This window comes from Salmo trutta, chromosome 18, assembly GCF_901001165.1.
Source record: "Salmo trutta chromosome 18, fSalTru1.1, whole genome shotgun sequence".
NCBI classification, from domain to species: domain Eukaryota; kingdom Metazoa; phylum Chordata; class Actinopteri; order Salmoniformes; family Salmonidae; genus Salmo; species Salmo trutta.
In genome coordinates, this window is record NC_042974.1 from 34,943,698 (window position 1) to 34,968,776 (window position 25,079).

General features: G+C 41.7%; 1 protein-coding gene across 1 annotated transcript in view; it reads right to left on the reverse strand.

The window, feature by feature from the left end:
- LOC115153227 (VPS10 domain-containing receptor SorCS1-like) overlaps nt 1-25,079 on the reverse strand; it is a 58,295-nt gene that overhangs the window by 9,626 nt on the left and 23,590 nt on the right. The window contains exons 10-16 of the mRNA XM_029698440.1: nt 15,234-15,347; nt 14,881-15,052; nt 11,703-11,889; nt 11,405-11,538; nt 11,098-11,221; nt 10,748-10,860; nt 9,938-10,072 (exon numbers count right to left, since the gene is read on the reverse strand). Coding sequence (XP_029554300.1) covers nt 9,938-10,072; nt 10,748-10,860; nt 11,098-11,221; nt 11,405-11,538; nt 11,703-11,889; nt 14,881-15,052; nt 15,234-15,347 — 979 coding nt within the window. The remainder of the gene's footprint in view (nt 1-9,937; nt 10,073-10,747; nt 10,861-11,097; nt 11,222-11,404; nt 11,539-11,702; nt 11,890-14,880; nt 15,053-15,233; nt 15,348-25,079) is intronic.

The window sequence follows — 25,079 nt, forward strand, 5'->3', positions numbered from 1 at the left end:
CAGGAGTCACGTGTATCCTCTGTCACAGGAGGAGACGGCGGCTATGGAAACATATGTCTCCGAATCTCTGGGGCAGGGATACATTCGGCCTTCCACTTCACCTGCCTCGAGTTTCTTTTTTGTGAAGAAGGACGGTGGTTTTACGCCCATGTATTTACTATCGAGGTATCAATCAGATCAATGTGAGGTACAGTTACCCACTGCCTCTCATAGCCAGTGCGATCGAGTCAATGCACGGGGCGCGCTTCTTCACAAAATTGGATCTCAGGAGCGCTTACGATCTGGTGCGTATCCGGGAGGGGGATGAGTGGAAGACGGCATTTAGTACCAACTCAGGGACCAGCACGGGCAGGGTGTAGTGGTGCATATCAATGACACTCTGATATACTCCGATACACGCGCCGAGCATGTGTTCCTGGTGCGCAGGGTGCTTGGTTGACTGTTGGAGCATGACCTGTACGTCAAGGCTGAGATATGTCTGTTCTTCCAACAGTCCGTCTCCTTCCTAGGGTACCGCATTTCCACTTCAGGGGTGGAGACAGAGAGTGACCGCATTTCAGCTGTGCGTAATTGGCCGACTCCCACCACGGTAAAGGAAGTGCAGCGGTTTCTTGGGTTTGCCAACTACTACCGGAGGTTTATCCGGGGTTTTGGTCAGGTAGCGGCTCCCATTACCTCACTGCTGAAGGGGGGACCGACGCGACTGCAGTGGTCGGCTGAGGCGGACAGGGCTTTTGGTCACCTGAAGGCTCTGTTTACCCGTGCTGGCTCATCCGGATCCCTCTTTGACGTTCATAGTGGAGGGGGACGCGACCGAGGCTGGGATAGGAGCCGTGCTCTCTCAGCGCTCGGGCACACCACCAAAGCTCCGCACCTGTGCTTTCTTTTAGAAGAAGCTCTGCCCTGCGGAGCCAAACTATGATGTGGGGGACCGGGAGCTGTTGGCTGTTGTTAAGGCTCTGAAGGCGTGGAGACATTGGCTTGAGGGGGCTAACACCTTTTCCTCATCTGGACTGACCACCGCAATCTTGAATACATCCAGGCGGCGAGGAGACTGAACCCTCGCCAGGCAAGGTGGGCCATGTTCTTTACCCGTTTTGTATTCACTCTGTCCTACAGACCAGGTTCCCAGAACGCTAAGGCAGACGCAATGTCCCGGATGTATGGCACAGAGGACCGGTCCATGGATCACACTTCCATACTTCCGGCCTCTTGCCTGGTGGCACCGGTGGTGTGGGAGCTGGACGCGGACATCGAGTGGGCGTTACGCACAGACCCCACTCCCCCTCAGTGTCCAGCTGGGCGCCTGTACGTTACATCTGCTGTCCGCGACCGTCTGATCTATTGGGCCCACACGTCACCCTCCTCTGGTCATCTTGGCATCGGTCGGACGGTGCGTTGCCTTAGTGGGAAGTACTGGTGGTCCACCTTGGCCAAGGACTTGAGGGTTTATGTTTCCTCCTGCTCGGTGTGCGCCTAGTGCAAGGCTCCCAGGCACCTGCCCAGAGGTAAGTTACAACCCCTACCCGTTCCACAACGGCCGTGGTGGCACCTGTCGGTGGACTTCCTGACGGATCTTCCTCCCACACCGGGCAACACCACGATCCTGGTCGTTGTGGATCGGTGTTCTAAGTCCTGCCATCTCCTCCCTTTGCCCGGTCTCCCTACGGCCCTATGGACTACGGAGGCCCTGTTCACTCACGTCTTCCGGCACTACGCGGTGCCTGAGGACATAGTCTCTGATCGGGGTCCCCAGTTCACATCCAGGGTCTGGAGAGCGTTCATGGAACGTATGGGGGTCTCGGTCAGCCTCACCTCAGATTTTCACCCCTAGAGTAACGGGCAGGTGGCAAGAGTAAACCAGGATGTGGGTAGGTTTCTGCGGTCATATTACCAGGACTGGCCGGGGGATTGGGCGGCATTCATCCCCTGGGGAGAGATGGCCAAAAACTCACTCAGCCACTCCTCAACTAACCTCTCTCCCTTCCAGTGCGTACTGGGATATCAGCCGGTTCTGGCACCTTGGCATCAGAGCCAGATCGAAGCTCCTGTGGTGAACGAATGGTTTAAGCGCTCGGAGGAGACCTGTGCCTATGTGCACCTGCAACGGGCCGTGAGGCGGCAGAAGGCGAGCACCGACCGCCACCGCAGTGAGGCCCCGGGGTTCGCACCGGGGGACCAGGTCTGGCTCTCGACCCGAAATCTGCCCCTCCGCCTGCCCTGCCAGAAGCTGGGTCCGTGGTTTGTGGGGCCATTCAAAGTCCTGAGGAGACTGAAAGAGGTATGCTACAGGTAACAGCTTCCCCCAGATGACCGTATTAATCCCTCGTTCCATGTGTCTCTCCTCAGGCCGGTGGTGGCTGATCCACTCCAGGAGTCTGAGGTGCGGGAGGTTCCTCCGCCTCCTCTGGACATCGAGGGGGCCCCGGCGTATGCTGTTCGAGCCATCCTGGACTTGAGGTGTCAGGCGAGGGGCCTTCAGTACCACGTGGAGTGGGAGGGGTACGGTCCGGAGGAGAGATGCTGGGTGCCGGTGGAGGACGTCTTGGACCCTTCGTTGCTATGGGATTTCCACCGTCTCCACCCGGATCGCCCTGCGCCTTGTCCTCCGGGTCGTCCCCGAGGTTGGTGTTGGCACGCTGCTGGAGCTGCGCATCAAGGGGGTGGATACTGTCACGACCTCCGCCGAGGCCGGTCCCTCTCCTTGTTCGGGCGGCGTTCGGCAGTCGACGTCACCGGCCTTCTAGCCATCGCCGATCCACTTTTCATTTTTCATTTTCCATTTGTTTTGTCTTTGTCTTACACACCTGGTTTCAATCCCCCAATTACTTGTTCATTATTTAACCCTCTGATCCCCCATGTTTGTTTGTGAGTAATTGTTTGTATGTAAGACAGTCCATTATGCGGGCCCACTATATTGTATTATATTTGTCTATTTTGAGTAAATTATGTTTATTTACTCATATCTGCTGTCCTGCACCTGACTCCTCTACACAAGCTACACACAGACCACATTACAAGGAGGGACTGGTGCACTTCACAAAATAGATGGCAGAATGAGGGAAAAAAAAGTGGATATATTGAAGCAACATCAAGACATCAGTCAGGAAGTTAAAGCTTGGTCGCAAATGGGTCTTCCAAATCGACAATGAACCCAAGCATACTTCCAAAGTTGTGGCAAAATGGCTTAAGGACAACAAAGTCAAGGAAGGTATTGGAGTGGCCATCACAAAGCCCTGACCTCAATCCTATAGAACATTTGTGGGCAGAACTGAAAAAGCATGTGCGAGCAAGGAGGCCTACAAACCTGACTCAGTTATACCAGCTCTGTCAGGAGGAATGGGCCAAAATTCACCCAACTTATTGTGGGAAGCTTGTGGAAGGCTACACTAAACGTTTGACTCAAGTTAAACAATATAAAGGCAATGCTACCAAATACTAATTGAGTGTATGTAGACTTCTGACCCACTGTGAATGTGATGAAAGAAATCAAAGCTGAAATAAATCATTCTCTCTACTATTATTCTGACATTTCACATTCTTAAAATATAGTGGTGATCCTAACTGACCTAAGACAGGGAATTTATACTAGGATTAAATGTCAGGAATTGTGAAAAACGGAGTTTAAATGTATTTGGCTAAAGTGTACGTAAACTTCCACTTCAACTGTATCTCTTAGATATAGAACAGACACGTCAGAACAAACTTCCTTAAGTCTTTTTGGGTGTACTATCTGTTGTTCCATGTAGTGAATCTGTTATTCAATGCATTTGTATGGCCTAATAGCAGCAAGGCCAAGTACAATTTTTCATCTAATAGTTCTGAACTGGGTTTAATTTTGTTTTTGTTGTTTTAATTATTTTAATTTGGTTCTTTCTCTTTTAAACATCCATTAGTTGAAAGCTCATTGCTCAGTTATCACTTGGCTCATGTAAATAATTCTATAGTTGTCCCTTTAATCATCCTAAGGTCAACATCCCCATAGTGTTCACATTTCTCTCATGTAAATGTTGTAGCAAGAGTGCCTTTTTGTCTCACCTATCTACACATAATACCCCATAATGACAAAGTGAAATCATGTTTTTCAGAATTTTTGCTAATTTATTGAAATACAGAAATATCTCATTCACATAAGCATTCACACCCCTGAGTCAATACATCTTAGAATCATCTTTGGCAACGATTACAGCATTGCACACCTTGATTGTACAATATTTGCCCATTATTATTATTTAAAAAATTCTTCAAGTTATGTCAAATTGGTTGTTGATCATTGCTAGACAAACATTTTCAAATCTTGCCAAAGATTTTCAAGCAGATTTAAGTCAAAACTGTATTTCAGCCACTCAGGAACATTCACTGTCTTCTTGGTAAGCAACTTCAGTGTATATTTGGCTTTGTGTTTTAGGTTATTGTCCTGCTGAAAGGTGAATTCATATCCCAGTGTCTGGTGTATAAGCAGACTGAACCAAGTTTTCCTCTAGGATTTTGCCTGTGCTTGGCTCCATTCTGTTTCTATTTTATCACTCCTGAAACATTACAAGCATACCCATAACATGATGCAGCCACCACTATGAAAATAAACTCATACTGCAAAAAATGTGGCAAAGAAATTATGTTTGGGGAAAATCCAATACAACACATTACTGAGTACCACTCTCCATAGTGCCTTGTTGCAAACAGGATGCATGTTTTGGAAATGTTTATTCTGTACAGGCTTCCTTCTTTTCCCTCTGTATTGTGCAGTACCTACAATGTTGTTGATCCATCATCAATTTTCCCCTATCACAGCCATTAAACTCTGTAACTGTTTTAAAGTCACCATTGGTGAAATTCCTGAGCGGTTTATTTCCTCTCCGGCAACTGAGTTAGGAAGGATGCCTGTATCTTTCTAGTGACTGGGTGTATTGAGACTAGAGGTCGACCGATTAATCGGAATGGCCGATTAATTAGGGCCGATTTCAAGTTTTCATAACAATCGGTAATCGGTATTTTTGGACACCAATTTGCCGTTTAAAAAAAAGATGTATTATACAAAAAAAATGTACACCTTTATTTACTAGGCAAGTCAGTTAACTAGGCAAGTCAGTTAAGAACACATTCTTATTTTCAATGACGGCCTAGGAACGGTGGGTTAACTGCCTTGTTCAGGGCAGAACGACAGATTTTTACCTTGTCAGCTCGGGGATTCAATCTTGCAACCTTACGGTTAAAACCTCTTAGGGATAGGGGGCAGTATTTTCACGGCCGGATGAAAAACGTACCCAAATGAATCTGCCTCCTACTCGGGCCCAGGAGGTAGGATATGCATATTATTAGGAGATTTGGATAGAAAACACTATGAAGTTTCTAAAACTGTTTGAATGATGTCTGTGAGTATAACAGAACTCATATGGCAGGCAAAAACCTGAGAAGAATCCAACCAGGAAGTGGAAAATCTGAGGTTGTAGTTTTTTCAAGTGATTGCCTTGACTGTATACAGTGACTATGGGTTCATTTTGCACTTCCTAAAGCTTCCACTAGATGTCAACAGTCTTTAGAACGGTGTTTGAAGATTCCATGGTGAATTTGATGGGAATAACAGCCCAAGGAAGTAGGTGTCCCATTATAAGGCATGGGCTCAGTCACGCGCAAGGACTTGGGAGCGAGCTGAGTTCATATTCACTCCCAAAGAGAACGGATAGGACCGGTTGGAATTTTATTGAAGATATATGTTAAAAACAACCTAAAGATTGATTCTATACATAGTTTGACATGTTTCTACAAACTGTGGTATAACTTTTTTGACTTTTTGTCTGGACTAAGTAAGCATGTGCGTTGTGGATTTGGAGAGTGTACCTAACTCGCGAACAAAATTGATGTATTTGGACATAAATATGAACTTTATCGAACATTTATTGTGGAGCTGGGGTTCCTGGGAGTGCCTTCTGATGAAGATAATCAAAGGTAAGTGAATATTTATAATGTAATTTCTTTGTGTTATTGACTCCAAGATGGCAGGTTTCTGTTTGCTAGTTGTTGGTGTCTTCTGGGCTGTACTCAGATTATTGCAAATTGTGCTTTCGCCGTGAACCTTTTTTGAAATCTGACAATGCGCTTACATTTAGGAGAAGTGTATCTATAATTCTGTGCATGACACTTCTATATTGATCAAAGTTCATGATGAGTATTTCTGTAATATGTGTGCTCATTGTGCTCATTCACCGGATGGTTTGGAGCCAAACATTTCTGAACATTACGCGCCAATGTAAAATGGTTTTTGGATATAAATATGAACTTTATCGAGCAAAACATACATGTATTGTGTAAAGGTTAGTGAATATTTTAGCTGTATTTCTGGTATTTGTGATGCATCTAGTTGCTTGGAAAATGGCTGTGTGGCTTTTCTTGTTTATGTGGTGTCCTAACATAATCTAATGTTTTGTTTTCACCGTAAAGCCTTTTTGAAATTGGACAATGTGGTTAGATTAAGGAGAATCTTATCTTTAAAATGGTGTATAATACTTGTATGTGTGAGAAATTGTAATTATGAGATTTTTGCTGTTTTGAATTTGGCGCTCAAATCAATTGGATGTTCGCGTGTTAAGGGGTCACTAACAGGTTAACAAGGGTCTAACCACCTGCTTTACATTGCACTCCACAAGGAGCCTGCCTGTTAGGCAAATGCAGTAAGAAGCCAAGGTAAGTTGCTAGCTAGCATTAAACTTATCTTATAAAAACAATCAATCAATCATAATCACTAGTTAACTACACATGGTTGATGATATTACTAGTTTATCTAGCCTGTCCTGCGTTGCATATAATCGATGAGGTGCACATTTGCGAAAAAGGACTGTCATTGCTCCAACGTGTACCTAACCATAAACATCAATGTCTTTCTTAAAATCAATACACAAGTATATATTTTTAAACCTGCATATTTAGCTAAAAGAAATCCAGGTTAGCAGGCAATATTAACCAGGTGAAATTGTGTCACTTCTCTTGTGTTCATTGCATGCAGAGTCAGGGTATATGCAACAGTTTGGGCCGCCTGGCTTGTTGCGAACTAATTTGACAGAATTTTATGTAATTATGACATAATATTGAAGGTTGTGCAATGTAACAGGAATATTTAGACTTAGGGATGCCACCCGTTAGATAAAATACGGAACAGTTCCGTATTTCACTGAAAGAAAAAACGTTTTGTTTTTGAGATGATAGTTTCCGGATTCGACCATATTATTGACCTAAGGCTCGTATTTCTGTGTGTTTATTATATTATAATTAAGTCTATGATTTGATAGAGCAGTCTGACTGAGCGGTGGTATGCACCAGCAGGCTCGTACTGTAAGCATTCATTCAAACAGCACTTTCGTGTGTTTTGCCAGCAGCTCTTCGCAATGCTTCAAGCATTGCGCTGTTTATGACTTCAAGCCTATCAACTCCCAAGATTAGGCTGGTGTAACCGATGTGAAATGGCTAGCTAGTAAGCGGGGTGCGCGCTAATAGCATTTCAAACGTCACTCGCTCTGAGACTTGGAGTAGTTGTTCCCCTTGCTCTGCATGGGTAACGCTGCTTCGAGGGTGGCTGTATTCAATGTGTTCCTGGTTTGAGCCCAGGTAGGAGCGAGGAGAGGGACGGAAGCTATACTCTTACACTGGCAATACTAAAGTGCCTATAAGAACATCCAATAGTCAAAGGTATATGAAATACAAATCGTATAGAGAGAAATAGTCCTATAATTCCTATAATAACTACAACCTAAAACTTCTTACCTGGGAATATTGAAGACTCATGTTAAAAGGAACCACCAGCTTTCATATGTTCTCATGTTCTGAGCAAGGCACTTAAACGTTAGCTTTCTTACATGGCACATATTGCACTTTTACTTTCTTCTCCAACACTTTGTTTTTGCATTATTTAAACCAAATTCAACATGTTTCATTATTTATTTGAGGCAAAATGTATTTTATTGATGTATTATATTAAGTTAAAATAAGTGTTCATTCAGTATTGTTGTAATTGTCATTATTACAAATACATTTAAAAAAATCATCCGATTAATCGGTATCGGCTTTTTCCGGCCCCCAATAATCGGTATCGGTATCGGCGTTGAAAAATCATAATCGGTCGACCTCTAATTGAGACACCGTCCAAAGTGTCCTAAATAATCATATTCAACGGGATATTCAATGTCTGCTTCCCCCCATCTACCAATAGGTGCCCTTCTTTGCAAGTCATTGGAAAACCTCCCTGGTCTCTGTGGTTGAATCTGTGTTTGAGATTTACTCCTCGACTGAGGGTCCTTTCAGATAATTCTGTGTGGAGTACAGAAATTTAAAAAATCATGTTGAACACTATTATTGCACACAGAGGGAGCCCATGCAACATTTTATATTCGACTTGTGAAGCAAATCTGTACTCCTGAACTTATTTAGGCTTGCAATAACAAAGGGGTCGAATGCTTATTGACATTTCGGCTTTTATTTTATTTATTTTTTGTAAAAATTTCTAAAAACATAATTCCACTTTGACATTAAGGGGTATTGTGTGTAGACCAGTGACAAAAACTAATTTGCACATGAAAATATGAGCAATTTTTTAAAATTGGCCTAAGATTTGCCACAACAGTTTGCCAGAAGCCTGCTTTTTTCATTAAGGGTTCACAGCTAGATAAAGCAGTAATTTAACAATTTACCAGAAACCATTTAACAAGAGACCAGAAAGCATTCCCAAAACCCATTTGACTCCTTAGCCATGGCTCACTAATTCCATCTCGCTCTTTCTAAAATCTTTCCACTGGTTAAAATTAGACTGCTCTACACTGTATGAATAATTACTTTTTTATTCTAGTGGCATATCAGGGTCAGTAAATCTATAACACATTTTAATAAGCTGTGCCAGACATCACCACCCCCCCCACCACACAGACACACACAAACCCAATGTGCACACACACGCCATACCACACACACGCATAAGAAGATGTGCAATAGTGAACTAAGATATATCACCCCATTGTCTGTGAGGTCTTGCCAGGAATTCAGACAGGCTATAGATAAATACATCCGCCTAATTCCCAACTCAGGCTGCTCCGCCACTAGTCTCCTCTGATGTGTCCAATTACATGATGCATCATTGTAATTAAATACCTATTAACTCAGTTCAAGACTAACTGTGAGCCACTGGAATTACGCTTACATGTTGCAACATATGCAAATAAGTGGATCCAGGATTGTAACAGATCATGCAGAATAAAAGTGTCTGATGGTGGACTGAAATGGATATCAATTTTACTATACAATTGAGCTGCTGAAAGGCACATGAGAACGTAGTGTGTTTTATCAACTCTATAGAATGTCAAGAATTATAGAGCTGTAAAAACCATTAGAGCCCAGGTCCAGCATCTTAGTTATTATATTCGAAGCAAACCCTTTATAATGGAGTGAATGATAAGTATAGTATGTCTTAGAGCTATTAACTTATAATGGTTAGAAAGGAGTTATGTGAAATAAATTGTGATGCTACAGTTGAGGTTGCAATGATGTACTGAGATGAATGCAGCTCTTCAAGAGCGAGGTTCTGTTATTTTGATGGGAAGACATTGCCCTCTAGTGGTGGAAGTGTGTAAATAAATGCAATTTTGTTGCGCTTGTATATCTAATAGAGGATCAGTAGAGTCCATATGCATGTCTGATTAAAGCAGCGAAAAGAGAAAAACTAATTATGAGCAAATGATGAACCCACCATGATATGAAGAATATAATCAAGAGGAAATGTGTTTTCACATTGTGCTGCTATTTAGTGATGCTGTTATTACTTGCTAATTTAACATTGAGGTACTGTAAGCCTAACTACAGTTTACAAGTAATGGATCTATATAAATGGAAGTAAATGGGTAGAACCATAATAATAATTCAAAATCATTTAAGACTTTATAGTCTGGTGATACATTACCTGCTCTAAATGTGTCATTTTTCCAGCCATTCTCCCCTCTGTTGACCTTTTTTCAGGGACGATGCAAAACTCTGCTGCCGTTGGCAACCCTGGGAGCACTGACACTAGAAGCTGCTCTCCACTGATCCCTGTGACCTTCAATTAAAAAGTAATGAAAAATAAAAAATACATCTGGCATCTCAGTTTCTCCTATATTTTCATTACGTTTTGTCATATAGCACTGCAATGTACTTAACTATGGAAAAGGCTAAATGCACCAGCTTTTTTTTTCAGATGTCATTTGACTAAGTATCAGTCACTGGCAAGAGATAATGCACAAATCAACTCAAACATGCAAGTTCATTTTGGCAGTTTTTAGTAAAGAGCAGGCCTTTTTAAGTGCATTTGCGCTGTAACAACCCTGTCAGTTTCCTGGTATAAAACATGGTCATAGCTGACAAGACAGAAAGCCAGTGTGTGGTGTATATATAGCTCAGCAGCCAGGCCTTTTATGTAACCCAAAGTACTTTTCGATATCCTGAGAGAGACAATGGAGGAGACTGGAAACACTTTACCTTATATGTTACACTCTACCTGCTATTTACATTAGGCCAAATACTTATAGGGACATTACCTATACTGCTAGTAATGTTTACCAGCTAACTTCGGTGAATTCAGTGAGGGAAGCATCATGACATACAATTTGCTACCAAGTTGTTTGCAATGCTGTTAGAATTACTTGAAATAATCATGAGTGCACCAATTAGTTACTGTAGTCGCAGTAATTTACTGGTAAGAAGTTCTGTAGTAGTACTGTACAGGAGAACTCACTTGGACCATGGAGTCCTTGACCACTCTACTGATGTCCTGCCTCCATTCAGCCACACCAGGATTAAAGGCCTCCAGATTAGAGGAGAAGGCTAAAATGTGTGACTTGAAATGCTCTACAGGAAAATACAAGACACACATTTAATGGTGATAGATACTAGATAATAAGAGAGAAACTGTTAATAGATCATAAGAGGTTATAAATTATTAAACGTTAAACATCTAAATGATCAAATCACCTTTTATTGTTCGCATCACAGTCAGTATTTTATATCACAGAATATTTACCACCTGGATGTTAGAAACATATAACACCTCTGTAATTTAGTGATGAGTCATTTCAAATACCTTACCATAGACAGCAACAGTTATTTTGTCTTGAAGGACAGTGTTACCAACTGACACTTGCACGGTGACAGTATGGATTCCCTCCTTTGAGAAGGTGAAGGACATTCCTCCCACTAAAGTCATAACAGGCTAACACACATACAAAAGACAGAGTGATAGAGTTTGACAGAGAGAGAGAGAGAGAGAGAATGTCACAAACTACAGGTGGGTTTGTCCATACGATACACAATATTGCAATTAATATGGTAAATGAGGTAAGTAAAGTTCTGTAAATCTGTAAAGTTTTAAGATAAAGTGGAATTCTTGACTGACCTCAGTGTGGTTGTTGAACCACCAGTAGTAGGTGACTGATCCAACGTAACTTGGCTTTAGTACTGTTGATAGATTCACTGCTTTATTCCTAACAACCACCGAGGGAGCTGAAAGCTGCACTTGCTCAAGTAGACCTACAATAAAATAAAATAGAAGTGTTTCATTTCATGGAAGTGTATTCCTTTCCTACTGCAGATACATCATTAACAGAGTATTTTAAGGGTAGAAATGTTGCAAAGAGTACCTGTAATTCTATAGTAAATGAATTATATCAGTAATTCATTGCTGTTTCACTTACAGGTAACATGTAGATACAGTAAGACTCTCTCAGAGCCAAGGCTGTTGAGTGCCGTGGCAGCCACTTGGTAAATGCCCACTTTACTGTATGTATGTTTGACTCCATCCTCTATGGAGCTGATTTTAGTGTAGGATATGGCCGTCCCATCTCCAAAGTCCAATGTTATACTTGTTGTGGAGCCATCACTCTACCAATGGAAACATGTTTATGATTAGATAAAAAATGGCCCCAGTGTGCATGTTTAACACAATTTAAATACATATATTCATATATTTATTTATATATCCTACACATATTCTGCATGTAGAAATACATTGTTATATGTGACAATTGTTATATGACAATGGCTACAAGTGTTTGACAACAACCATCAAGGCTCTATGAATCAACAAAATGTACAACATGATGCGCTGCAGCTCATCTCAATCCATTGGTTGACGATTGAGAGTAAACCAATGTATACTATAGGGCGGCAAATACATTACATCTAGATATGCCCATTCATAGCAGGGTCATACCACGAAATGAGTGCCTTTTGAATCCATTTTATATTTTAAGTACAAATGGTGAATTTTAACAGCCTGTTATATTAAATGAAGTGCCTTTTAATATAGACCACATGGAAAATTCAATAAATCCGATTTTTTTCAGCATTTTGACATGTGCACCCTCTGTGACTTCTAGTAAGATTTAACCCACTTACCCCAACATTTCTCAAAGTTGTCCCCATCATTGTAAAGCCCTAGTTCATTTAATGTGATTCGTGATTACTTTTAACATAAAAAAACAACCTATTCATAATTATAAGGTTGACCCTTTACGTGAACTGAACTCTCGTTTTAATATGGAATTATTGAAATTATTCCTTTTTTAAATATTTTTTTTAAAACAAAGACGGAACATCTTCTGGGATATGAGCGTCCCACCTCGACAACAGCCAGTGAAATTGCAGGGCGCCAAATTCAAAACAACAGAAATCTCATAATTAAAATTCCTCAAACATACAAGTATTGTACACCATTTTAAAACTTAACTTCTTGTTAATCCAGCCACAGTGTCTGATTTCAAAAAGGCTTTACGGGGAAAGCATGCCATATGATTATGTTAGGTCAGCGCCTAGTCACAAAAAAACATCTAGCAATTTTCCAGCCAAAGAGAGGAGTCACAAAAAGCAGAAATAGAGATAAAATTAATCACTAACCTTTGATGATCTTCATCAGATGGCACTCATAGGACTTCATGTTACACAATACATGTATGTTTTGTTCGATAAAGTTCATATTTATATCCAAAAATCTCAGTTTATATTGCCGCGTTATGTTCAGTAATGTTTTGCCTCTAAAACATCCAGTGATTTTGCAGGGAGCCACATCAATTTACAGAAATACTCATCATAAACGTTGATATAAGATACAAGTGTTTTACATAGAATTAAAGATACACTTCTTCTTAGTGCAACCGCTGTGTCAGATTTCAAAAAAGCTTTACGGCAAAAGCACAACATGCGATAATCTGAGTACAGCGCTCAGCCACCAAAACAAGCCATACAGATACCCGCCATGTTGTGGAGTCAACAAAAGTCAGAAATAGCATTATAAATATTCACTTACCTTTGATGATCTTCCTGCACTCCCAGGAAACCCAGTTCCACACTAAATGTTTGTTTTGTTTCGATAAAGTCCATATTTATGTCCAAATACCTCCTTTTTGTTCGCGCATTCAGTTCACTATTCCAAATGCAGAAGGCGCATGCACTAAGTCCAGACGAAAAGTCAAAAAAGTTGCATTACAGTTTGTAGAAACATGTCAAACGATGTATTGAATCAATCTTTAGGATGTTTTTATCATACATTTTCAATAATATTCCAACCGGACAATTCCTTTGTCTTTAGAAATGAAAAGGAACTCAGCTCGCTCTCACGGCTGCGTGCGTGACTGAGCTCATGGCATTTTTCCAGAAACCTGGTTGAAACAGCTCTTATTCTCTCCCCATTCACAGTAGAAGCATGAAACAATGTTCTAAAGACTGTTGACATCTAGCAATATGACCCGACAGACACTGTATATTGGATAGGCAATCACTTGAAAACTACAAACCTCAGATTTCCCACTTCCTGGTTGGATTTTTCTCAGGTTTTTGCCTGCCATATGTGTTTTGTTATACTCACAAACATTATTAGAAACTTCAGAGTGTTTTCTATCCAAATCTACTAATTACATTTAAGTCATTTAGCAGATGCTCTTATCCAGAGCGACTTACAGTAGTGAATGCATACATTACATACTTTTTTTTTCTCTCCATACTGGTCCCCCGTGGGAATCGAATCCACAACCCTTGCGTTGCAAACACCATGCTCTACCAACTGAGCCACACTGGACTAATAATATGCATGCCCTAGCTCCTGGGCCTGAGTAGCAGGCAGTTTACTTTGGGCACCTTACTCATCCAAGCTACTCAATACTGCCCCCAGATCCCAAAGATGTTTTAAGCAGGTGAGCTGGTTCTACTCTTTTTGGCTACTTTCTCATGTTTTGTGGTGGAAAACTGAGTGGGCGAGCATAACACATCAACCCTGTTACCCATTTGTATTTGTATTTATTAAGGATGTCCAGCAACATTAAGGCAGTTATATAAAATAAAAAATATTACATGACATTACATTTCATAACACTTTTCACAACACATTAAGTGTGCTCCCTCAGGCGACTACTCCACTATCACATACTGTATCTACAATACAAAATCCATGTGAACTTGCGTTTTTAGTGCGTGTCTTGTCATGTGTATGTTTGTCTGTGCCCATAGATTGACAGACTAGAAATTTGTAAAAAATAAAAAATTGGTGAAGCTTGCATTCAATTTCCCCTCCCTGTTGCACACAACAAGCTTCTATTCCCCTGTCAAAAGAGTATTTATGGCTGATTTAAGATGAACTCGTCAACCCTGTTACTTCACTTTGCACTTAATAGGCACTTGCTATTGTCTTTTTTTTATTAACCTCTTGAAGTGGCAAAACATATTTGTTATCTAAATTGAATATGTGCTCTTTATGACAGATTATTATTTTTAAAAATGTATCACCAAGTTACGCTACTCAAAAGGTACCCAATTTGTGGAACGACCCAGCACATTCTTTCAATAGTTGATAAGATCTCTAAGAAATATTCCAGGCATTACCTCGTCCAGAAACACCAGGAAGGTGACGTTGTCCCCCATGGTGGCTGTAAGTGTCCCCTCACTGGTGACCAGCTGCAGACCTCTGGGGGCCTGGTGGGGACACCTCTGGCTCCTAGAGCTATACTTCCCCAGGGTTTCCACAGTGCAGTTATTGGACAGAGCCTTACGGTATCTGCAACATACATACATAAATAACTAGACAGCCCGTACTCTATCTTAAATACATATGAAGAAATAAAACAAGAAAATATCATGTCAAATTTGCTGAAGGGATCTCTAATACTGTACTTTCCTTTGAGTGCATTTCTGACTAGATAAGCAGTACATAATGTTTAAATGAAGATTTGCCATACCCAGTAGTGTTGAGGAAGCTGTCCCCAGTGGTGCAGTCTGTGGACACGGAGGATGGAACAAACCAAAAGACAGGGGTGCATCCTCCATCACTCTGCCTCTCAAAGCCATAATCACTATTTGGGGCGGGAGAGAGAAATCAATAGGCTACAAGTCTTGAGATCAGTAATAAGCATTAAGTATAGAAAATGGATGTCTGTTTTTAAGGATTATTAGTAAAACATTTTAAGACTGTAAATAAAAACAGACAGATTTGAATGTACCTGATTTTTAATACCAATCATTACATAGTTTGATAGAATATTATGTTTGGTGTGTTCAACATCAAAATAACCATAAGAAGAAAAAAAAATCTAAATATGTTTAATCTTGTTTACTAGCTTTGGAGCTCTGTAAGAAAATGTTATGTTAACAAATATCATATAAACTTGATTAATTGATTGATTGGCAGATGTCAGTGAACCTTTCAAAGTATGTTAGCTGGAATCAAAAGTTTGGTTCCAGTAAAAAAATTACAGCATCGGTGACACACACACACACACACACAAACCAAATACATATTCAAATACTCACATTCAAGCAAACTTAGGGTTGCAAAACTTAATGTTCTGTCTATGGCAATCTATGGTAACTTTGGTAATTTATACTTGAATAACTTAAAAATATATATATTATTCATATATAGTATAAATGTTTTATGATATATATAATGTTTTTTATGGGTACATATTGTCCATGAGTTTCTAGTGGATAGACCATATGGTTCTTGAGAAAATAGGCTTAATTATGAAAAGGCATCTAATAAACAATGGCATTATTTTCCATTGACTTTTTTCACAACTGCCACCAGTTTGGCCCCAACACATTTACAACAAAGACATAGTAAAATAAATAAGTGTGTAAAATATAAATATATATATTTCATGCTGAAACCCTAATATTAAACACCAATTGATTTCACTAAGTTGATGGTTCATATTAAGGATAATGTTTTACAGGTTTAAAAAAATCTTATTTTATTCATTTATATATTTTACATGTGATAAGGCCACAAAAAGACAATCTGAAGTACCCAAAAAGGCCATTAGATGTCATGTGATAAAATTGAACAACAAAATAATAAAGTCACCAAAATTCTGGTAGTTTACTAGTAAATATACCAGTAATATAACATTTATCAAATCAAATTTTATTTGTCACATGCTTCATAAAGAACAGGTCTAGACTACCAGTGGAATGTTTACTTACAATGCATAGATAATAGAAAAATAGTAACACCAGTAATAAATACACAATGCGTAACAATAATTTTGCTGTCTAAACAGAGTACCAGTTCATATGCAGGGGTACGAGGTAATTGAGGTAGATATGTACATACAGACCCCTTCGCTTTGTTCATATTTTGTTACATTACATCTTCATCAATCTACACACAATACCCAATAATGACAAAGCAACAAATATATATTTTTATGTTTGAACATTTATTAAAGAAATATACTAAATACCTTATTTACATAAGTATTCAGACCCTTTGCTATAAGACTCGAAATTGAACTCAGGTGCATCCTGGTTCCATTGATCATCCTTGAGATGTTTTTACAACTTGATTGGAGTCCACCTGTGGTCAATTTAATTCAATGAACATGACTTGGAAAGGCACGCCTGTCTATATAAGGTCCCACAGTTGACAGTGCATGTCAGAGCAAAAACCAAGCCATGAGGTCAAAGGAATTGTCTGTTGAGCTCGGAGACAGGATTGTGTCGAGGCACAAATCTGGGGAAGGGTACCAAAACATTTCTGCAGCATTGAAGGTCCCAAGAACACAGTGGCCTTCATCAGTGACCCAAAGCACACAGCCAAGACAAGTCTCTGAATGTCCTTGAGTGGCCCAGCCAGAGCCTGGACTTGAACCTGATCAAAAATCTCTGGAGAGACCTAAAAATAGTTGTGCAACTACGCTACCCATCCAACCTGACAGAGCTTGAGAGGATCTGCAGAGAAGAATGGGAGAAACTCCCCAAATACAGGTCTGCCAAGCTTGTAGTGTCATATCCAAGAAGACTTGAGGCTGTAATTGCTGCCAAAGGTGCTTCAACAAAGTGTAAAGGGTCTGAATACTTATGTAAATGTGATATTTCAGTTTTAATTTTTTTTTACATTTGCAAAAATGTCTAAAAACCTGTTTTTGCTTTGTCATTATGGGATATTATGTGTAGATTGATAGAGGAAAGAAAACAATTTAATCAATTTTAGAATAAGACTGTAACGTAACAAAATGTGGATGAAGTCAAGCTGATGAAATGGTGGGTTTGCAAAGAAATTCTGCACAAACTGTCAGAAACACCCTCACGAAGCTCATCTGCATGCTCGTCATCCTCAACAGGGTCTTGGCCTGACTGCAGTTTGTCATCGTAACCGAGTAGAGTGGGCAAATGCTCAACTTTGATGGCCACTGGCACACTGGGGAAGTGTGCTCTTAACAGATGTATCTTTTTTTCATCTGTACCAGTTAGATGGCAGACAGCGGTGTATGGCGTTATGTGGGTGTGCGGTTTGCTGATTTCAACATTGTGGACAGAGTGCCCCATGGTGGCGATTGGGTTATGGTATGAGCAGGCGTTAAGCTACAGACAAAGAGTACAATTGCATTTTATTGATGCCAATTTGAAAGCACAGAGATACCGTGACGAGATCTTGAGGCCCATTGTCATGCCATTCATCCGCCACCATCACCTCATATTAATGCATGGTCCTATGTCGCAAGGATCTGTACACAGTTCCTGGAAGCTGATAATGTCCCAGTTCTTCCATGGCCTGCATACTCACCAAACATTTCACAGAATGAGCACGTTTGGGATGCTCTGGATCAAGTGTTCCAGTTCCCGCCAATATCCAGCAACTTCACACAGCCATTGAAGAGGAGTGGGACAACATTCCACGGGCCACAATCAACAGCCAGATCAACTCTATGCGAAGGAGATGTGAGGCAAATGGTGGTCACAGCAGATACTGACTGGTTTTCTGATCCACGCCCCTACTTTTTTTAAAGGTACCTGTAACCGATGCTTGTCTGTATTCCCAGTCATGTGAATTCCATAGACTAGGGCCTAATGAATTTATTTCAATTATCTGATTTCCTGATATGAACTGTAACTCAGTAAAATCTTTGACACTTCTGCATGTTGCGTTTATATTTTTCTTCAGTGCATATGTTTGAACTAGTTTTCATTTGGAAGGCAGATAAAGTGTTGTTATCAAAAGCAATCATGTGTACATGTGGAAACACATAATCCTACTCATTACAACATGTGATAATTACGTCACTTTTGATTTGAGCCGACTCCGTCATGGGCTTTGAACGGGGCACCTGGCTCACGCCTGGAAGGCAGCCCAGTTCCAAAACGAATGCAAGCAAAACATGCCAACCCGGGTGCCGGGACAGATTACTCAAACCCCCTCAGTGAAGGGAAGCGAAGTGGGAGGGTGGGCGATTTGCATGTGGAGTTGGCAAAAGGGGGCATGATTTGTTGACATAATTGTAATCCATTCCCAACCTTCCTTTACTCGTTGTGATGCACTGAGGTTCCAATCTCCGTTTTAGATCCGACTGAGTTTATGACCAAAATGATCCTATTTAATACTTTGTTGTAAATTTGGACAATTTTTTTCTGACTTATACCAATGCCACAAAGGCCATTTTCAAAGGGATTAGCTGCTTTTTAGGGGCAGTCACTATTTAATGCACATGAACATTCACGTTCAAGAAAGCCTTTCTAATAAAAATGTTATATAAATTTTCGAACGGCCCTACCGTGAAGTACAAACTAGTGTCAAACGCCTGATCCTGTAACCACTCACATTTACGTTAACCTGCAATCAAGACACCTAAATGAGCAGTATAAGTATCAAGTGCTACCCAGTGCATTCCGGCTCGCAAAGGCCTTCATCCAAGACTTACACTGCTTTCTTACAAGCCCTGCAGGATAAGTACGGCCAGTGCCACCAACTCGTCCAATGTGAGATAGGCACCATTCTGAACCCACTGTCGAGTTTGGAGACACAGAAGCCTTCAATGCCTTCGCACTGTCTATGTACACACTGGTAAACATGCTTAGAACCCTTGAGGGGCAGAATGGCTTACACCGCGGGACTTAGAGGTACCCAGCGTCACGGCTTCATTGCTCCAGACCACCACAAGGGGGAGTTAGAGCACTCATTATGCATTTGAGTCACAAGGTTTTTATATGACCAATCATATCGAGTGGTTCCAATGATGAATTTGACGCAAGCCACCCGTCCCTGGAGCTTTCTTCAACAAAGATGGCTGACAAAACATTACGGGGAAGCAGATGTAAGTAGTTATAACTTCATATCGAATCAAGATAAAAATGTACAATTGAGAGGAATATGTTAATGTAGAGACAAACAATTGTGTATATTTTTTTGTCATAAAGTTCATTTATGAAAATTGCGATTTAGCAAGTTAACTGACTAGCTAACATCAGCTAGCTAGCTGGTGTTATGATATGAGTACAGTATCACATTGTAATTCGTGTTGTTTAATGTTTTAGGGACTCCTGAGAAAACCAGGCTGTCGTCTTGGGAAACAGTGGATGTAAAGAATCTAGATAGATAAAGCATTTACTGCAAATTGAATGTACAATTGTGTAAGCTTGCCATGCCGTGCAATACAGCTGAAGTAACATAGCTAGCTAACTATTTACTTGCTTATTGTGTAGTGGAGGATAAAAATAACTGTATGCCTATGGATGTGTAGCTAGCTACAGTATGCAGCCTATCTGTGTATGGACTTTAAAATGTTAGGTTCTGAACTAATATTCATACCAATCTATGAACCTCAGCTGTCATAGTTGTTGTATCAACTTCAAGTCTGAATGGCATTGAGTAGAATATAATAACTTTATGGTGCCAGGATGCAAGTCCTATAAACATGTACTGTAGTTAGTACCACGCATGAGATCCCCCCCACATTGTAGCCTGTCCATTGAATATATTCACTAATCATGTACTCTTCCTTGGCAAATAAAGTTGTGGTTCAGGTATGACTCTGAGACATTATTTTTCAGTCATATCCAATACCAGGTGTATCAAACTCCATTCTTTGAATGATGCTGTGTCTGCATGTATGTATTACAATTATACACTTCAACAATGTTTACCACTCCTGCTCCTGGGACATCAATGTTTACACATTGTAACTATGCAATAGACTAGAAACATGATTTAGGTAAAGGCTGATTTGTAATTCATATATACAGAAAAAAACTATGCATATCTAACTCCCTTCATCTGCATTAATCTGATGACACAGGATAGCATTTCAATGAGATACTTAATTTCAACCAGTGGAGAATGTGAAACGCTTTATTGAAATAAGTTCATTATCCAGGTGTTATAAATACATAATACATGCATTATAATTATGGTCATTGTAATATTATATTATAAATACAAGTTCAATCTGTATTTCAATGCACATATGGTGTGCATTATAAAATGAGGAAGAAAGATGAGGTGGGGAGAGGTGTAGAAGACAGAAAGGGAAAGAGGTAAGAACAGAGGCAGACAGCATATGATTAATGAATTACAGTGCTACCCTAATATTCTCTCAGTTCATCACAATTACAGTGTCTCTAGCGGTCCGAAGCCCCCAGTTGACCCGAAGGTTATCTTAAGTGCGGGTGAGGTGGCGATGACAGGACTGGCTTCCCCTCTCACATCAAAACATACCTGCAGACGAGAGACAGATGGATAGGGAGAGAGCATGGTAAAGCCTTGTTTTTTTATTCTAACACAGTCAGTCATCATAATCATCAGGAGGTGAAACACAAAACTGACCTTCTATCATTAACTCTGGGACTACTACATCTCTATCTGTATTTCAATGTAAAGCATCTCTTTAATAATACTTCATGTTGACCTGACCTCTCACCTATGATCATGCTGTGCCCTCTGTGTCAGCCAGTTCAGATGCGGGAGGGGTTCACCAACACAACTAATATAGCCTAGAGGATTTAGGGAGAAAGGGGAGAGGGATGAAGTGAAGGAGAGAGTCTGTTATTGTGTGTGTGTGTGTGTGGTCTCACCTGGTGTCCACACTAAGTGGCCAAAGAGTACTTTATGCTGAAAAACAGACACATGAGGACAAACAATAGAAGATAATGTCATTATTAGACATAAATACCACTTGAAGCTTGATTATGACTTGATCATTTGAATCAGCTGTGTAGTACTAAGGCAAAAACAAAAATGTACACAGGTGTTTGGAGCATTCTGATATGCCACAGCTGGTGAGGTGTCAGGTTCGGCTCTGTACTTAAAGGGTGATTATTCCAACTCTCTGTGAAATGCTGAAGATCTGCCCACAGATGAGGTAGGGACTCATATCCCACACAGAAGAGGTGGATAGAATTCGACAGTGTATCCTTCTTCCTCCAAACGGTGCATGTGAGACAGGTTCCATGTACAACAAGACAGGCAGAGAGGAAGAGAGAAAAATAACACAGAACAGTTTAATTACCTCTGGTTATGAACACTTTTGCCAGCGATAAAGCTTCCACGGCCTGTTCCTCGGACAGTGAACATCTGGCAATATCTACATTTTTGACCCCTTGATCAGCTCACAGTCTGAAAGTAAAGAAAATAGCTTCTTCTTTGTAGATATGAAAACAATAACTGAGATATGACCATTCAATCTAAAGCAGCAGATGTCATATTCAGGATTTGTCAACACATTACAGAAAGCTTAACACCAGACTGGTATTGTGGTTGTTCATTAGGTGATAGGAAATATGCAATATGTACAGTGAGGGAAAAAAGTATTTGATCCCCTGCTGATTTTGTATGTTTGCCCACTGACAAAGAAATGACCAGTCTATAATTTTAATGGTAGGTTTATTTGAACAGTGAGAGACAGAATAACAACAAAAAAATCCAGAAAACGCACGTCAAAAATGTTATAAATTGATTTGCATTTTAATGAGGGAAATAATTATTTGACCCCCTCCCAATCAGAAAGATTTCTGGCTCCCAGGTATCTTTTATACAGGTAATGAGCTGAGATTAGGAGCACATTCTTAAAGGGAGTGCTCCTAATCTCAACTTGTTACCTGTATAAAAGACACCTGTCCACAGAAGCAATCAATCAGATTCCAAACTCTCCACCATGGCCAAGACCAAAGAGCTCTCCAAGGATGTCAGGGACAAGATTGTAGACCTACACAAGGCTGGAATGGGCTACATGACCATCGCCAAGCAGCTTGGTGAGAAGGTGACAACAGTTGGTGCAATTATTCGCAAATGGAAGAAACACAAAGAACTGTCAATCTCGCTTGGCCTGGGGCTCCATGGAAGATCTCACCTTGTGGAGTTGCAATGATCATGAGAACGGCGAGGAATCAGCCCAGAACTACATGGGAGGATCTTGTCAATGACCTCAAGGCAGCTGGGACCATAGTCACCAAGAAAACAATTGGTAACACACTACGCCGTGAAGGACTGAAATCCTGCAGCGCCCGCAAGGTCCCCCTGCTCAAGAAAGCACATATACATGCCCGTCAGAAGTTTGCCAATGAACATCTGATTGAAAGTGTTGTGGTCAGATGAGACCAAAATGGAGCTCTTTGGCATCAACTCAACTCGCCGTGTTTGGAGGAGGGGGAATGCTGCCTATGACCCCAAGAACACCATCCCCACCATCAAACATGGAGGTGGAAACATTATGCTTTGGGGGTGTTTTTCTGCTAAGGGGACAGGACAACTTCACCGCATCAAAGGGACGATGGACGGGGCCATGTACCGTCAAATCTTGGGTGAGAACCTCCTTCCCTCAGCCAGGGCATTGAAAATGTGTATTCCAGCATGACAATGACCCAAAACACACGGCCAAGGCAACAAAGGAGTGGCTCAAGAAGAAGCACATTAAGGTCCTGGAGTGGCCTAGCCAGTCTCCAGACCTTAATCCCATAGAAAATCTGTGGAGGGAGCTGAAGGTTCGAGTTGCCAAACGTCAGCCTCGAAACCTTAATGACTTGGAGAAGATCTGCAAAGAGGAGTGGGACAAAATCCCTCTTGAGATGTCTGCAAACCTGGTGGCCAACTACAAGAAACGTCTGACCTCTGTGATTGCCATCAAGGGTTTTGCCACCAAGTACTAAGTCATGTTTTGCAGAGGGATTAAATACTTCCCTCATTAAAATGCAAATCATTTTATAAAATTTTTGACATGCGTTTTTCTGGATTTTTGTTATTGTTATTCTGTCTCTCACTGTTCAATTAAGCCTACCATTAAAATTATTGTCACGTCCTGACCAGTAAAGGGGTTATTTGTTATTGTAGTTTGGTCAGGACGTGTCAGGGGTTGTTTGTTTAGAGTGTTCCGGGGTTTTTGGTCTATGTTCTAGGTTAGTGTTTTTCTATGTTCAGTCTAGTTTTTCTACTTCTATGTTTAGGGTTTGTTGATTGACCTTCAATTGGAGGCAGCTGTTCCTCGTTGCCTCTGATTGAAGGTCCTATGTATAGGGGTGTTTGTGCTATGGGGGTTTGTGGGTAGTTGTTTCCTGTTTTGTGTCTGTGCAACTGACAGGACTGTTTAGTGTCGTTCGTTGTTTTGTATACGTGATTTGTTTGTTTTTTCCTTCTTTTGATTTAATAAAGAAGATGAGTATACACGTTCCTGCTGCACCTTGGTCTAATCCTTACGACGCCCGTTACAGAACTGCCCACCACAAATGGACCAAGCAGCGGAGGAAGGAGCAGCAGTGGAACTATGTGGACTATGTGGAATCATGGACATGGCAGGAGATCCTGGACGGGGCAGGACCATGGCAGAAGGCTGGGGAGTACAAATGCCCTAAGGAGGAGCTGGAGGCAGCCAAGGCAAAGCGGCGTCACTATGAGGCATTATACGTGCCGATGGGCAAGTACGAGAGGCACCCCCAATAAATTGTTTTTGGGGGGGGGCACACAGGGAGATTGGCTAGGGCAGGCAGTAGACCTGAGCCAACTTCCCGTGCTTATTATGGGGAGGTGTGTGGAGACGAGAGCGCCGGTGTATGCGGAAGTGTGCACGATCTCAACCATGCGCACGCACAGTCCGGTGCGAGTGATCCCAGCCCCTCGCAAGTGTCGTGCTAGAGTGGGCATCCAGCCTGGAAGGAGGATGCCTGCGCAGCGCATCTCGCCACCAGTGCGCCTCCTAGGCCCAGGCTACCCTACGCCTGCTCTAAGCACGGCAACCATCAGGCCTCTGCACAGCCCAGTTCGCCCTGTGCCAGCACTCCGCTCATGCAGGGCTGCTTTTACCATCCAGCCAGGAGAGGTTGTGCAGGAGGTGAGCTCCAGACCTCCAGTGCTTACCCATGGCCCGGTGTATCCAGTTCCTGCTCCTCATACTAGCCCTGTGGTGCGTGTCTCTTCAGTCTGGCGCCTCTATAGCCAGCACCACACACCAGGCCTCCAGTGCGTCAGCCCAGTCTAGTACGTCCTGTTCCCGCTTCTCGCACTAGCCTTGGGGTGCGTGTCTCCAGTCTGGTACATCCAGTACCAGCCCCACGCACCAGGCCTTCAGTGCGTCAGCACAGTCCAGCTCGTCCTGCTCCTGCTCCTCGCACTAGCCCTGTGGTGCGTGTTCCTAGTCTGGCACCTCCTAAGCCAGCCCCACGCATCAGGCCTTCAGTGCGCAGTCCCCATCCAGAGCTTCCGACGACAGTGCCCCGTCCAGAGCTTCCGACGACAGTGCCCCGTCCAGAGCTTCCAACGACAGTGCCCAGTCCAGAGTGTCCGGCAACAGTGCCCAGTCCTGAGCTTCCGGCAACAGTGCCCC